The sequence below is a fragment of the Lissotriton helveticus genome, chromosome 9, assembly GCF_964261635.1.
Source record: "Lissotriton helveticus chromosome 9, aLisHel1.1, whole genome shotgun sequence".
Lineage (NCBI taxonomy): Eukaryota > Metazoa > Chordata > Amphibia > Caudata > Salamandridae > Lissotriton > Lissotriton helveticus.
Genome location: NC_136070.1, coordinates 91810804 through 91826730, shown reverse-complemented (window position 1 = coordinate 91826730; position 15927 = coordinate 91810804). Strand labels below are relative to the sequence as shown.

The 15927-nt window shown below is 43.1% G+C and overlaps 1 protein-coding gene across 1 annotated transcript in view; it reads right to left on the bottom strand.

The window, feature by feature from the left end:
- The window catches only part of PLEK2 (pleckstrin 2), a 66325-nt gene that overhangs the window by 34127 nt on the left and 16271 nt on the right, over positions 1–15927 (bottom strand). The window contains exon 2 of the mRNA XM_078659541.1: positions 7737–7904. Within this exon, the coding sequence (XP_078515667.1) occupies positions 7737–7904 (168 nt within the window). The remainder of the gene's footprint in view (positions 1–7736; positions 7905–15927) is intronic.

Here is a 15927-nt window from a genome sequence, read left to right as displayed (position 1 = left end):
AGCGACGGAGAACGGATTACTGATTACTCTGCAGAGGAAGAGGAAGAACCTCCGTGAAATTGGTCAGCCATAAAAATACCTGGGAAAAGCTGCAGGGAGGGGTTAAAATTTCCTTCTGAGCCAAAATGTCTGATACAAACGTGAGTGGTAGACCTAGCCGCAGTTGTTGCAAAACATGCTGCAAAGTGTGTATATGTAGTATAGTTATAGTAATATTAATTTGGATAGGATTAACAGTTTTCATTCCCTTTATGGTTAGCAAAAATACTAATATTGACCCTACTCAGATTACCGACACTGAAGAACTGACAACACGAAGTGTAGAAAGACGTGAGAAAGCACTCAGACAGACAAAACGGGACCTAGAAGCATCAGATGAGGAAGGACTACATTACCACGGAATTAGAAACAAGACACACTTAAATGTTTTCGCAAATTTGTTAGTGCATTACGTAGAAACTATGGAAATAGAAGATTGTTATGTCTGCATGAAGCTACCTACTTCTGTGGCTGAAGGCGTGACATATCATCATCTACCTCTGACCTATGGAATCTCCTGTAGTATTTTAGCAAGCTTATTTTACAAAAGAGGACCGTTACAGTACTATTACTCTAATAATGACGTGATCTTTTCTGAACTTCCCATTCGTGGAAATCTGAATCCTGTACATATCAAAAGTGACGTAATACGATATATGGGAGACTATTTTCTGACTATAGGAAATATAGACATAGCTGAAGCACACAGAGATAACTTGACCTGTACATTACATGAACAAGAAAAGATATTTTTAAACATGGCAGAGAAAAGAAGGGAGAGTTTCCAAAGGAAGGCAAATGACAAAAGGCAGAAAACACCTAAATGGGCCGAGAACATGGAAAGCACCTCAAATGGCGGGGCAGGGCCTGCTTTGTTGCTGGATTTCGAGAAGAAAGGGAAACTCTGTCTTCATCGCGAGAAGACTAGTTATTATAATAACATTTTCATTGGTTCCAGTCAATGTGAACATAATTACAAGGTAATTGGAGGTTGGGGATTCAAAAATGGGTCAGAGCCTGTGTTTCCTGGAATTTATTATATATGTGGAGACAAGGCTTATTTCAAATTGCCGGATCACTGGTATGGAAGCTGCTATTTTGGCATTGTCTTCCCGAAAATATACCATGTGACTGAAATGGCTGGAAGCAATGAAAATACTAATGGCTTAGTGCGTAGTAAAAGAGAAAGCGTAGGTGAAATAATGGGTAGTATTTTTAGTGCACTGATACCTGGAGTGGGAGTGGTTCTAAACACTCACAGAATTTGCAAATTGTCCACAATAGTGGATGTGTTGTCTACTGACACAGCTCATGGATTCCTGCTGGTCAATACTGAAATGGTTGCGATCAGATCAATGGTTTTGCAGAACAGACTTGCTCTTGACACCTTATTAGCAAAAGAGGGCGGGGTCTGCCGGATGTTGAAGGCGCAACATTGTTGCACTTACATTCCGGACAAAAGCGTACAGCTCAAAAGATATGTGAAAAACATTACTAATTTGGAAAAGGAACTCAAACCACTCGAGGTTGACAGTGCCTGGAAGAGACTGGTTGATGGTCTCTCCAATGTAGGTCATTGGTTTGCTAGTTTAGGTAAAAGCTTATTGTTAAAGGTACTGATGCCAATTGGAGTGATAGGTCTTATCCTATTTCTCATATTCGTCTGTTGCAAATGTCGCAAACACCGAAAGAAATACCAAGTGAATGCGAGAGGAGTGAAACGAAGTGCGGATGAGCTGGAATTAGAAGAAATGAATAATAAGATTTATAAAAAGGTGAAAAATTCTCACCCTACTTTAAATGAGAAAGAAAAATTGAATCGCCTGTTGGAAGAGATAGAAATGTACAAGGTGTGAAAGAAAGTTGGCATCTGGTTCCATTTTTTGTGATGATAGTAAATATCATCAAAGAGGGGATTGATAGAGCAAGATTTCGCATCGCGACTTGCTCGATTCATGAACCTCGAAACCGTTGTAACCTCGTGACGAATTGTACGTTTTACTAATATCTTTTATTTCCGATATATATGTATGATAGAGAAGCTTGCTTATGTGTTTTATTAATACGAATAACTTTTGTAATTCTAAAATGGCCGCTGCTTGACTTTCCTCTTCTGCGCATGCGTCAGTCACACTCACGTGACTTCGTGTAGAGATAGTTTTTGGAGGGAAAGGGTGCGCATGCGTAATAAGCAATAAGATGGCTGTGCTTTGATAACGTGGTGAAGCCTTGTGCTGCTGCTCTTGTGACATTGTTCGTTGCACTTACCATTAATGCATAGTATATTTTTATAATGATGAAACCTGAAATGTGAAATCATGACATGTAATACATTCATTCATTTCTATGTTTTAATTTGTTTTCGCTTACTTTTCATGTATCACGGGAAATGGGGGTCCGAATGGGTCGTGAGCCATTTTGAAGGTCCGTTCTGCGCATGCTCAAGATGCGAGGCCACAGACAAACTTGGACCGTGGAACTCAGCCAGCTGGCAGCCACAGTCGAGATGCTCCTGAGAGAATTACCTCTGACCCAGGAGGATGGAGCCAATGTCCCAATATTGTTACAAATGTATAAGTTTTCATTGTATTCCGTGCGACTTCTCGTGGGAACCCCAATCTTGCTAGGCGGCACCCAAAAATATAAATTAGGCCTTAGAATAGTCTGTTCTGATTGGTGTGTTAACCAAATCCTACTTTAGGACCAATCCAAATTGAGGATTCTGACACTTTGCAACATTTGGGGGGTGGTACCCTGTCCCAAAACAGTATATCTAGCCTAGGTTTAGCTAGAGAAATTGTCCGACTTGTCTGAATAGCTGACCTGTCACTGACCCAACGCACTCAATAGGTGACTTGATACAGAGGTGCTGCGGAGCTCTCTGTCCGAAATCTGACCATAGACTCTGAAGGTTTTACTGAACCTTAAGTGCTGGCGGAGCACTTTGCTGGGGAATTCGCTGACCCAATCGGGGTCCTGATCGATAGCTGCAGAGAGGGTGGAGCGCAGGCATTGCTTCCGAACTGCGGGTGCTGGTCGTATCCTGGTGGTCCTGTCCTGATCCGAATCTGGGTTTCCTGTCCTGTCCTGGGGTGTCCATTCTGCACCTGCTGTCCCACTGAGGGTTATCCTTCCTTGAGGGTTTTCCTGTCCTTAAAACTGACCCGTGGCCAGGGTTGGTTTTCACACCAGTCTAGGTAAATATCGCTCTGAGTTCTTAAACTGCACCTTTCTATTTTTCTGTCTTTGCTTTAATAAAGACATACCTTTGCATGTGAATAATTTTCCATGCTTTCTCCTGCAACCATTGCATTTCATAAAATCGTTTGCATTTTTATTTCATAGCGTGTTCCTATGTTACCCTACCTTTTAGAAATCATTTCTGTATTGCAGTTTGCAACTTCTTGTTATGATCTTGGTTTTTCTCTCGTAAAACTGACTAAAGTAACTCAGATTTATAGCGTGTTCACTTTGCCCCTTATCTTAGTTTTCCTCTCACTTAGCGGGTTCCCTGTCGCACTAGTATTCTATTGATAAAGCTGTATGACTGCCCTTTATTTGAATTTAAGATAAAGCTTTCAAAATTTCCAGTTGTCCGTGGTCATTTCATAAAAGTAAAGTCATATGTTGAATAGTATATTTTGCTGCCTTTTCCTTTTACAGCTAGCTCCCTGACCCATCGTTGTCATAGGTACCCATAACGGTGGATGGTAAGTTGGGTACACTGGAAAATCGAAAGGGAACTCACAATTATTGGTAGTAGATTGTGTGGTCATCTGATCAATGTATATGATAAAGTAAAGTATATGGGCCCGAAGCCAGAAGTGGCGAAATTATTGGTCGGGTGACCGGCGATCTCTAGCAGTAGTACTGGTGGTGGTGGTACTGGTGGTGGTAGTACTGGTGGTGGCAGTGGTACTGGTTCTGGTAGTACTGGTACTGGTAGTACTGGTGGTGGTGGTAGTACTGTTGGTGGTGGTAGTGGTAGTACTGGTGGCTGTAGTAGTGGTAGTACTGGTGGCTGTAGTAGTGGTAGTACTGGTGGTGGTAGTACTGGTAGTACTGATGGTGGTAGTACTGGTAATACTGGTGATGGTGGTGGTACTGGTAGTGGTAGTACTGGTGGTGGTGGTACTGGTAGTGGTAGTACTGGTGGTGGTGGTACTGGTGGGGGTGGTACTGGTAGTGGTAGTAGTGGTAGTACTTGAGGTGGTGGTACTGGTAGTGGTAGTACTGTTGGTGGTAGTACTGGTGGTGGTAGTACTGGTAGTGGTGGTACTGGTGGTGGTGGTACTGGTAGCGGGAGTACTGGTGGTGGTGATACTGGTAGCAGTAGCATTGGTGGTGGTGGTACTGCTGGCCGTAATACTGGTAGTGGTAGTACTGGTGGTGGTGGTACTGGTGGTGGTAGTACTGGTGGTGGTAGTGGTACTGGTTATGGTAGTACTGGTAGTGGTAGTACTGGTGGTCGTGGTACTGGTAGTACTGGTGGTGGTGGTACTGGTAGCGGGAGTACTGGTGGTGGTGGTACTGGTAGCAGTAGCATTGGTGGTGGTGGTACTGCTGCCCGTAATACTGGTAGTGGTAGTACTGGTGGTGGTGGTACTGGTGGTGGTAGTACTGGTGGTGGTAGTGGTACTGGTTATGGTAGTACTGGTACTGGTAGTACTGGTGGTGGTGGTAGTACTGTTGGTGGTGGTAGTGGTAGTACTGATGGCTGTAGTAGTGGTAGTACTGGAGGTGGTGGTACTGGTAGTGGTAGTACTGTTGGTGGTAGTACTGGTGGTGGTAGTACTGGTAGTGGTGGTACTGGTGGTGGTGGTACTGGTAGCGGGTGTACTGGTGGTGGTGGTACTGGTAGCAGTAGCATTGGTGGTGGTGGTACTGCTGCCCATAATACTGGTAGTGGTAGTACTGGTGGTGGTGGTACTGGTGGTGGTAGTACTGGTGGTGGTAGTGGTACTGGTTGTGGTAGTACTGGTACTGGTAGTACTGGCGGTGGTGGTAGTACTGTTGGTGGTGGTAGTGGTAGTACTGGTGGCTGTAGTAGTGGTAGTACTGGTGGCTGTAGTAGTGGCAGTACTGGTGGTGGTAGTACTGGTAGTACTGATGGTGGTAGTACTGGTAGTACTGGTTGTGGTGGTGGTACTGGTAGTGGTAGTACTGGTGGTGGTGGTACTGGTATTACTGGTGGTGGTGGTACTGGTAGTGGTAGTAGTGGTAGTACTGGAGGTGGTGGTACCGGTAGTGGTAGTACTGGTGGTGGTAGTACTGGTGGTGGTAATACTGTTGGTGGTAGTACTGGTAGTGGTGGTACTGGTGGTGGTGGTACTGGTAGCGGGAGTACTGGTGGTGGTGGTACTGGTAGCAGTAGCATTGGTGGTGGTGGTACTGCTGCCCGTAATACTGGTAGTGGTAGTACTGGTGGTGGTGGTACTGGTGGTGGTAGTACTGGTGGTGGTAGTGGTACTGGTTCTGGTAGTACTGGTACTGGTAGTACTGGTGGTGGTGGTAGTACTGTTGGTGGTGGTAGTGGTAGTACTGGTGGCTGTAGCAGTGGTAGTACTGGTGGTGGTAGTACTGATGGTGGTAGTACTGGTAGTACTGGTGATGGTGGTGGTACTAGTAGTGGTAGTACTGGTGGTGGTGGTACTGGTAGTGGTAGTACTGGTGGTGGTGGTACTGGTAGTACTGGTGAGGGTGGTACTGGTAGTGGTAGTAGTGGTAGTACTGGAGGTGGTGGTACTGGTAGTGTTAGTACTGTTGGTGGTAGTACTGGTGGTGGTAGTACTGGTAGTGGTGGTACTGGTGGTGGTGGTACTGGTAGCGGGAGAACTGGTGGTGGTGGTACTGGTAGCAGTAGCATTGGTGTTGGTGGTACTGCTGCCCGTAATACTGGTAGTGGTAGTACTGGTGGTGGTGGTACTGGTGGTGGTAGTACTGGTGGTGGTAGTGGTACTGGTTCTGGTAGTACTGGTACTGGTAGTACTGGTGGTGGTGGTAGTACTGTTGGTGGTGGTAGTGGTAGTACTGGTGGCTGTAGTAGTGGTAGTACTGGTGGCTGTAGTAGTGGTAGTACTGGTGGTGGTAGTACTGGTAGTACTGATGGTGGTAGTACTGGTAATACTGGTGATGGTGGTGGTACTGGTAGTGGTAGTACTGGTGATGGTGGTACTGGTAGTGGTAGTACTGGTGGTGGTGGTACTGGTGGGGGTGGTACTGGTAGTGGTAGTAGTGGTAGTACTGGAGGTGGTGGTACTGGTAGTGGTAGTACTGTTGGTGGTAGTACTGGTGGTGGTAGTACTGGTAGTGGTGGTACTGGTGGTGGTGGTACTGGTAGCGGGAGTACTGGTGGTGGTGGTACTGGTAGCAGTAGCATTGGTGGTGGTGGTACTGCTGGCCGTAATACTGGTAGTGGTAGTACTGGTGGTGGTGGTACTGGTGGTGGTAGTACTGGTGGTGGTAGTGGTACTGGTTATGGTAGTACTGGTAGTGGTAGTACTGGTGGTCGTGGTACTGGTAGTACTGGTGGTGGTGGTAGTGGTAGTACTGGTGTCTGTAGTACTGGTAGTACTGGTAGCCAATCATACAATGCCACCCAATAGAAAAGAGCAACAGCAAAGCAATTAAAAAATGTAGCATAACAAACAGAACTGTCGCCATTAAAAATGCTCAATTTACGGTAGCATCTTACCAGCATATGCTTCTAAGCATCAATTAAACTCCCCGTGCCTAATAAATGTAGCTTGGTTTAATTTAATATCATCTACTACCTTCAGATCGACTTCACGCTACATAAAACTGCAAACACCAAATATAGTCGGAAAAAAATGATTTTGACACTAAGACAGACTACGCACGCACCTACACTTCCCTGCTTCACAAATGACCTGGTTGTGCAATGACTCCAAAAAATGACACACCAAACGGGAAGCTGTGAAAACCACTCGCACTCGGCACAAGGCACGGAGCAAGAAACGTTCCCGTCTTAAGAATCTTCTTGTCTGCACCAGGCTGTGATGCACACCAGACAAATGTTGTGCTTTGCATGGCGCACGCCCACCAAACGCACTGCAGAATGGTGAACGCGCCCACAGCTTCTGGATTCCATTACAGCACCTCCCTGACAGCTCCTAATTGATATTTATGGACGGCCGTGCGCATAACCGCACAGAATATGCCAACAATGGTGACCGGAAATAACATGTAGCCTATCGCGTCAAGGCTACTAAAAAGACAGCACAGCGAAGACGAATCACTATGCAGATGCCAAACAAAATTACTGAAAAAGCTTGCGCACTGAGGAATTTATCCGGCACAAAACAGAATACCCTTTACAATACGGCTCGCAGCTCCGCCCCACTTCTGATGAAGTGGTGACGTCGCCGAGCCCGTAAAAAGGCAATAGAGGTTGCTGGTGGTCAGGGAACCTCAGATCTTCCAACAAATGTTTCATTCAAACACCCCTTTCCAACAGGAGTATTTTTACTTTCTATACAATGGGAACCAAAACTTTGACCATGTGTGTTGGAAATTCCATGCCATAGAGTGAATTATTTAAGTAATGATTTGAAACCATGAAGCAGACCCATGGCTGTAGGTTAAGCATAGCTGGCATGGACTGGGACTCGGTGGAACAAGAGGTATGGAAGATAGTGTATGCAAAACACCCTGTGCAGGTGCATCTTACCACCTACCGGTCTGTTCTCGTATTCCAAACATGGACAAGTAATGGAACATCCATCGAGGAGGATGTGCCCCTTCAGGCCGGACTCCCGCTTCTGGCCACCATTGAGTTTGTAATAGAGAAGTTTGTCTTTTTGGAGAACGAACCATCGAGATTTCCAGTTGTGGACAAGATGACCCTATGGAGGACAGCACAAAGAAAGACTTTAAGTGCACATTCACTTTGGACATCAAGCCATCAAACAGAAAGAACTGCATTGCGGTTGTGCTAAATGTTCTAGACAATTTTGAGGAAATGTTATAGGGTAGTGGTACACGCATACTCTCCAAGCTCAATAAATTAATATTTGTTGCAGAAAGACTTAGCTTGGAAAATTCATGTCAGAGACAAGTAACATTCATATAGTGCTACTCTCTAAAATTAAAATAATACATCACATTTCATTCAATATAGAGACTGCTGGGGGATTATGTAGTGCTCCATTACTAATTCATGGATAATACCTGGGATTCTGCAATCTCTGTATAAAAACCTTATCTAATATCTTTATAATCGGTGGCTTGTGACGCACCCAGTCGCTGATTATAAAGAAATTATGTCAAAACTCCACTGTAATAAGATATACAGTGGAGTTCTGACTTCACAATGCCTGCTGCCAACGCCAGCAGCCGCTGTGAAAATCAGGTCACAGAGCAGCTGCTTAAAGGAACAAAAATAAAAAGTTTATATTCTTTCTTCTACTCTATTTTTTTTAGCTTACAGTGCCAAGCAGAAAGAACATGTTTATTTCTGTAACTCTTTTGATAATTATAGAAGAGTAGAATAATTGTGCATGCTTCTATACATTCAGAGCGACTGCAGCATTTTAAAAAAAACTGGCTTGATTGAACTGTTTCAAATATTGTTTTGCAATAACTATCCAACAGGTTTTTAGTGTATTTAATTTTGCACTATAGGTCCTATTTTTATTCTTCATATTTGCAAACATGCGCTCTCTTTCAAATGATAAATCTACGCACCAAGGTTTTAAGTGGCTAGTAGGAATGGTGATGGTGTGACCAAGTATTATATGGGATAAAGTACCCATATGTACATGATAAGGATATAAGGATATTGCAAACGGATTTCCATAAATTTATAAAGGATCTCAGCCTTAGGCCTCTTTCTTCTATATGGTTATTGAACTCCTCAGTGACTTGCAATTTTCTTACAATGTATGGTAGGGGGTACGTTTTCCCTTATCTCATATATAAGTCCTACATGGTATTACTATGTCTACCAGCGGCGCTGCAACTACTTCATTCACTCATAATACTGGTACTACTTTACTCAATAATAGTAATGGTATTACAACGTATACAACAACTTCTACTACTTATCCTACTTCTATGAGAACTATGTAAGTGCTACAACTTAAAAGTGTGAATCTGGGTCAAGTGGAGATTCTCGTGGGAGATACAGCACTGCTCGATTCTGATTTTACCAGCTGGTAACTCACACCCAGAGTCTCACCCTGATGAAGGTTGGCAGATCAAAAATGCCCTGTAATTACTGGTACATGCAGATGTTGGTGCAGTGCGCACTAAAATGTGCCTGTTATTCTATTTTATCAGGTGAAAACTTCTAATTGGGTGCTATTTATCCCACCTTCTGACTTCCGGCCCAGCAGTATGCGGTTTCGTCTGGTGTGTGTGTGTGTGTGTGTGTGTGTATATATATATATATTATATATATATATATATATATATATATATACATATATATATATATATATATATATATATATATATATATATATATATATATATATATATATATATATATATATATATATATATATATATATATATAGTGGCCCATACACCGGGCAACGCGCAATGAGGGCTTAAGTATTGTTGCTAATACCACTATCAGCAGCCCTACAAGAAGCTTTCAACAAAACAACCAGTGGTGTAACACAAAATGATGGGGCCCCCTGCAGAATGTGACAAGGACCCCCAAGGGTCCCATTTTTCTCAGATTTTCGTTGGGTTTGGACTGAATGGGGGCCTCCTTGAAGGGTTGGGGCCACCCTTGTTGGGAGGATGGCACCCCTACGCCCCTAAGAACACCCCCAGTTACCCCATCAGTCTTTGTTCTGGCTTCTGTTTGATACGTTTTTTTCGTAAAGTCTTAGAAGGTGGCGCTATAAGTTGGTACTTTAAGTACATGTCACTGTATGAAACTGACTGGGTGAAAACTGGGGCAGTCAGTGGGTTTGAGGTCGATGAGCTGCCTCAGAGTCCTGTTAGGTTAGGTTTGGTGCACCCTGCCTGTGGTCATTGCGGTTCCCAGCCCTGTGTGCTGTGGTTGAGGCCACACATCCGCCATGAGTGACGTCGTTTGTTGTTTTCCTCAGAAGAACAGGTAAGCTCTGGCCTCTGAATCACCTGGCGGGCCGGAGGCACTTCCTGCGTGACGTCATGATTCTACCACGAGGATTTCATAACCCGAGGAGCCGCAGAGATGCGTGCCCCGGGGCGCTGCACGCTCTGCGCCCTCCTGTGTATCCGGGAGGGGCCGCTCCCTAGTGTGGCCCAACCCTGAAATTCCTTAGATAGCTGAAAACACAGAACACTGCTGAGGATCAAAGCTGTCAGAAGCTGCCTCGCCGGGACTGCTCAGCGTGCGTAATTCACTGCTGTAGACATGGAGCGTGGAGAAGGGGGTGTACTGAGACATCACTGACTAGTCTCCATTACCTCCCACCACCCCTGACCGTCCCAAGGTACACCCTGTTCTGCTTGTTTCCATGGAGTCTCCACGACAGAAGATGCTGGGGCCTGTGATACATCACTCAAAAGCGGACTGTACTTTTAACAAACTTGCATATCTTACACAACCTATCGCACACAAAAAGAAAACTATTTCCAGAGAAGTTACTGACAGCTGGCCAAGAAGAGGGCCAATAAAAAAAAACACAGGTGTAGGCTTCCTCACAGTCACCAACAACTAATACTTTCTGTGAATGGTCTGAGGATTCTACTCCCTCCCCACAGGCTCCATCTTGACTATGTGTTATTATGCATCTTGAGTATGCGTTATTATACATTTGAGTATGTGTTAATACACATCCTGAGGATGTGCTATAATCGATCTTGAGTATGCGTTATTATACATTTGAGTATGTGTTAATACACATACTGAGGATGTGCCATTATACATCTTGAGTCTGTATTACCATACATCTTAAGTATGTGTTATTATACATTTGAGTATGTGTTATTATACATTTGAGTATTTCTTTTTATACGTCTCGAGTATGTGTTATTATACATTTGAATATGTGTTATTGTACATCCTGAGTATGTGTATTTATACATCTTGAGTCTGTATTATTATACATCCTGAGTATGTGTTATTATACATTTGAGTATGTGCTATTATACATATTGTGTATGTGCTATTCATCTTCTTGAGTATGTGTTAATATACATTTGAGTATGTGTTATACTTCCTGAGTATGTGTTTTTATACATCTTGAGTCTGTCTTATTATACATCTTGGGAATGTGTTATTATACATCTGGAGTATGTGTTATACATTTCAATATGTTACTATACATCATAAGTATATGTTATTATACATCTTGAGTCTGTATTATTATACATCTTGAGTAAGTGTTATTGTACATCTTGAGTCTGTATTATTATACATCTTGAGTATGTGTTATTATACATCTTGAGTCTGTATTATTATACATCTTGAGTAAGTGTTATTGTACATCTTGAGTCTGTATTATTATACATCTTGAGTATGTGTTATTATACATCTTGAGTATGTGTTATTATACTTAATTCATTTATGGCACAACAGTGAAGAGCATTGTGAACAGACCAAGAGAGAATATGTAACTTGGGCAGATTGTGGTACCTGCCCCCTTCGGCTTTCCCAAAGCCGAAAAACATGGCCTCGTTGCGCATGTTGGTAAACTCATGTTGTGGTGATTCTTTTATTACAATCACAGTCTATTGTAAATGGGCCAAAAGGTCTTGGCCTCTTCTGCCAATGGACGGCCTCAAAAAATGTCACAACATCCTGTACCTTAAGGATTGTAGTGAAGTATCACCTAAGTAACCCTCTGCAGACTGCCCAAGCCCCCCCATCTTCCAAGGTGCCCCCTGGGGAAAGTGACTTTTCTCTCTATAACAAATCTATTTCCTTATCCCTGTCTCTTTTGTCTCCCTACTGCTTCTCAGATTCTATCTGCAACTACATGGCTCATTTTAATTTACTAAAAGTTTGGTGGACGGCTGCTGTCAGTTTTGGAAAGAGATTAATGGCCTGCAGTCCCTGGGAGTTGTCTCCTATCTGGCACTCATGGACAGAAAAACACAATGCATTACACTGCCCACATAAACAGGGTGGCAGGTGAAATGTCCTTCCTCCGATGGCCCCTATTTCATCGGACCATTGGAGGAAGTATTTTCCTGATGGAACGGTGGGGGCTCCCTTGATAAATAATTTGCTTCACTTGTCTCTAAATGAGGCGGACAGACCGAGGTGTGGTGGGTAGGATACTTTTTTGCAAGTACCCTGTCAGCCAAAGTATAAATGAGGCCCCCAAATCTACCCTTTCTCATCCAGTGTCCCTAGGTTGGTGCCATGCTGGAAAATGTTATTGGGAGCCACCTCCTTTCCATCTGGTCTAGCAATTCATCAATTTGCCATTCATCAGCCATTCACCAATCAATATTTACCAGGCAGTCAGCACTGAATCACTTTTTACCATCCATTCGCCATTCACCATCCAGCTACTATTGACCGTCTGTTCACCGCCCACTCAGCATTCAACATCCATTAACCATTTACAAATCATTCCCTATTACTGTTCATTCACCATCCATCTACTAATCACCTTCCAATATCCATTTAGAAACCATTCAGCATCCATTCACCATTCACCATCCATTCAGTCACTGTCCACAGTCCACTTACATGCCTTTTACCATAGATTCATCAGCCACTATCCCTCCACTCCAAACCCATTTGTTCACCATCCATCCATTCACCATTCATGCATGGCTTCAGACACTTGGAATATTACTTCTCATGGCCCCTCACATAATCCACCGCCAGGGTCGGACTTGGACAAAAAATAAGTCAAAGAACCAAAACAAAAGTGGTGCCCATTCGCGATGCAGATGGCTAAAACCAGTGGTGGTATCAGGGAAATCAACTGTACAAACCAGCCCACCTGGCCATTAAACCGGCCCTCAACTGCTAAATAGCCGGTTCACACACTGATCTTTCAGACCAGCCTATTGGGTACTGCCTGAGCGCCTTATAGGCCAGTCCGACCCTGCCCACCGCCTCCCAGAACAGAACAGACGACCTCGTGAATTGTATGCAAAACTGTAGATGTGAACCCCAGAACCTGAAACTAAATACCTGATGTGGCCCCAAGGAGTGGGAACAACATTTCAGATGAGCCACTACTGCCAGACACAATACAAAAAGGTGACCTTGGATGGCATCTACGGGTAAGAGCAATACCCCAAGTGAGGTATTGAGAAGCGTGTGTCACTATGTGCCAAAGTGTATGCATGTGCCTTGAAGTACGCTTATGCATAAGCGTACCAGTGTGAATGAATGGATGAATTAATGAATTAATTGCGCTTGTATTAGGCACTAAGCAGGGGCCATCTTTTTCATTGGTTTATTTAAAAAACTTAAATATAGTGAAAATGATCACATTATCAAAATACAAGTAAACAAAATCACAAAATGTCAACACAAATTATGAATCAATGTATGATTAAATTAAAGATTATTAGGGAGCCAAACGGTTTTCAAATTGTATGGAAAAAACAGACAATGCACTGTGCATCTCACAAATTGCAGAAATCAAAAGAGTGAGCGCAACAGTATCATGCGGTAATTATTCCAAAATTGTTAGTAATTTGAGTAAATATTTGTGATTGCAATTTACAAATAAATGAGTTAAAGTCTCTCTTACTGACAAAAAAAATTACAAATTATAGAACCATGCAGATAATTTCTTCATTTGCTGATCTAATGTCAAGGAGCTCATTAAAGGATGCACATCTCTATAAAGAAACATATAATAAAATAGGATGATTTGTTGTAAATATTGGGCAGGGCAGCAAGAAGAGAGGAGCGCTTAGTGATGAATCTCGTCTGAACAAATGAACCGTCACCCTAAAATCTGCAAAGTCAGTGGTTGAGGTTCTGGAGGCAAGTGAACAAAAATGGGGAATAATTAAAAACCCAACCACTGTTAGATATTAAAAAACTCACAACAAAGCCAAGACGAAGAGCAGCCAGGTGATGCATGATCAGTTCAAAAACACCAGCATACAGTTGTTTCATGTTTAGACGCCATTACAATTTTGAGTGTGACCCATTATCGATCCCAGAATTTTTTTTCAAATTGGCCCAGTGGAATTCATGGGAAAGCTGAAATCGTGTGTATGTATGTAGTGTCTGTATCGTATGAACCTAGCGGCGAGGCAGCCGAGCGCTATACATGGTCAGAGTCAGGCATACCATCAATGAGTGATAGGAGAGACAGCTGGGCTCTGGGGCAGAAGAGGTCTATTACTGGAATCTTACAAGGTGTGTCGTCAACTCTTTCCTAAATTGGAGCAGCCTGTGGCCCTCAAGGATGTTGTTCAACAACATGGGTGCGTCAATGTAAAAGGCGAGCTAACTTGTTTTTTTTTCCTTCTTTACACTTGTGGCCCAGCCTGATGGAGTCCTGGTTGGGTGTGCTAAGAACCACAATGGATGGTGAGCTTGTCTGCAAGATAAGTGGGGTTGCCGGTCTTGATGGCTTTGTAAACGATGAAGCTGAGTGCAGTTGATTTTTGATTGCTCAATGATTTTTTGAAGGGGTTCCAGTTAACTTTATTTCAATAAGTATCCCCACATATCAAATGGTGGATACTACATGAGCTATCATTCAAGTGCTGAAAGGACCTAAAGTTTGACTTGCCAAATGATTGAATATCTTTTTTTACAATGTATCATTAGTTATTGCACTGAAAAGGCATTAAGCATGTGCTGAAGGATAACTAAATATGATCGAGCAACATAACATCATCAGCATAACAGAGAACTCAAATGCACTGTCCTCCTAGTCCAGGAGAGTTTATATAACCAACAACCAGTGAGATGTTACAGGGAAGATATTAAAACGATAGGGAGTCAGACACATCCCAGACACACTCCTGACTGTTCATTGATCTTGATAAATGTATTTCTTATGATCTCACAACGGCCTTAGTGTTGGAATACAATTCACACTCAAAAATCCTCAGCATCTTGTGCCATAGCAGGGACCAGTCAACAGAACTGAAGGCCTTTGTAAAGTCGATTAATGTGCAATGGATTGGTGGCGCCCTGCTGCCAATAACTGGTAAGGCCATTAAATTATGTAAAACAATATAACTCTTACGAAAGCCCATTTGAGTTTCAGGGAAGATACCATTATCCTCAATCCAGTCAATCAGATCTGGTAATAGAATTGTAGCCTGTTGCCTGCAAGCCATCCACGAATGGAACCGGTAACAATTTATAGAAAGGGTGGAGCATCAAGAAGATATCAAAATGCATGAATGCTTGCATGCATTGTGGTGCTTATGTGAGGGTGTGAGTAAATGTATAGCTCCTGTGGTAGTGCATGTGTGCGTAAGCATGAGTGCATATATATTTTGATTGCGTATGTGTCAATGCATAGGCCTGTCAGCAGTGTGTTTCTGAATTTATAGGATGGGTGTGTGCGTTTCTATGTATACATGGAAGTGTGTTTTTGTGACTATACTCTGGGTGTGTGTGTGTGTGTGTATCAAGAGTAGGTGGGAACAGCCCTTTCTTTCTTCCAGGAGTGATATCACGCTGCCCTCACACAAACCTCTTAGTCATTCGATTTCTCCACCCAGAGCAAACAGGTGTGTTTGTGCAAAGACTTCTGGCTTTCTGACACCTCCCCAGTGAGAAGGTAAACAATAAAGTCACCTGAATGAGGCATGTTCTCATTCAAAGACCCCGTACTGGTATTCTACCCATCTATCCTTGCCTCCTTGTTACTTTCCGTAGAAATCAGAGGAGAGGCACAGACATTCACCCAAATATTTGAGGAGAGGATAAGTTACTATCCTAACTCCAGATCCCTATATTTGATGAGTGTTTGTCATGTG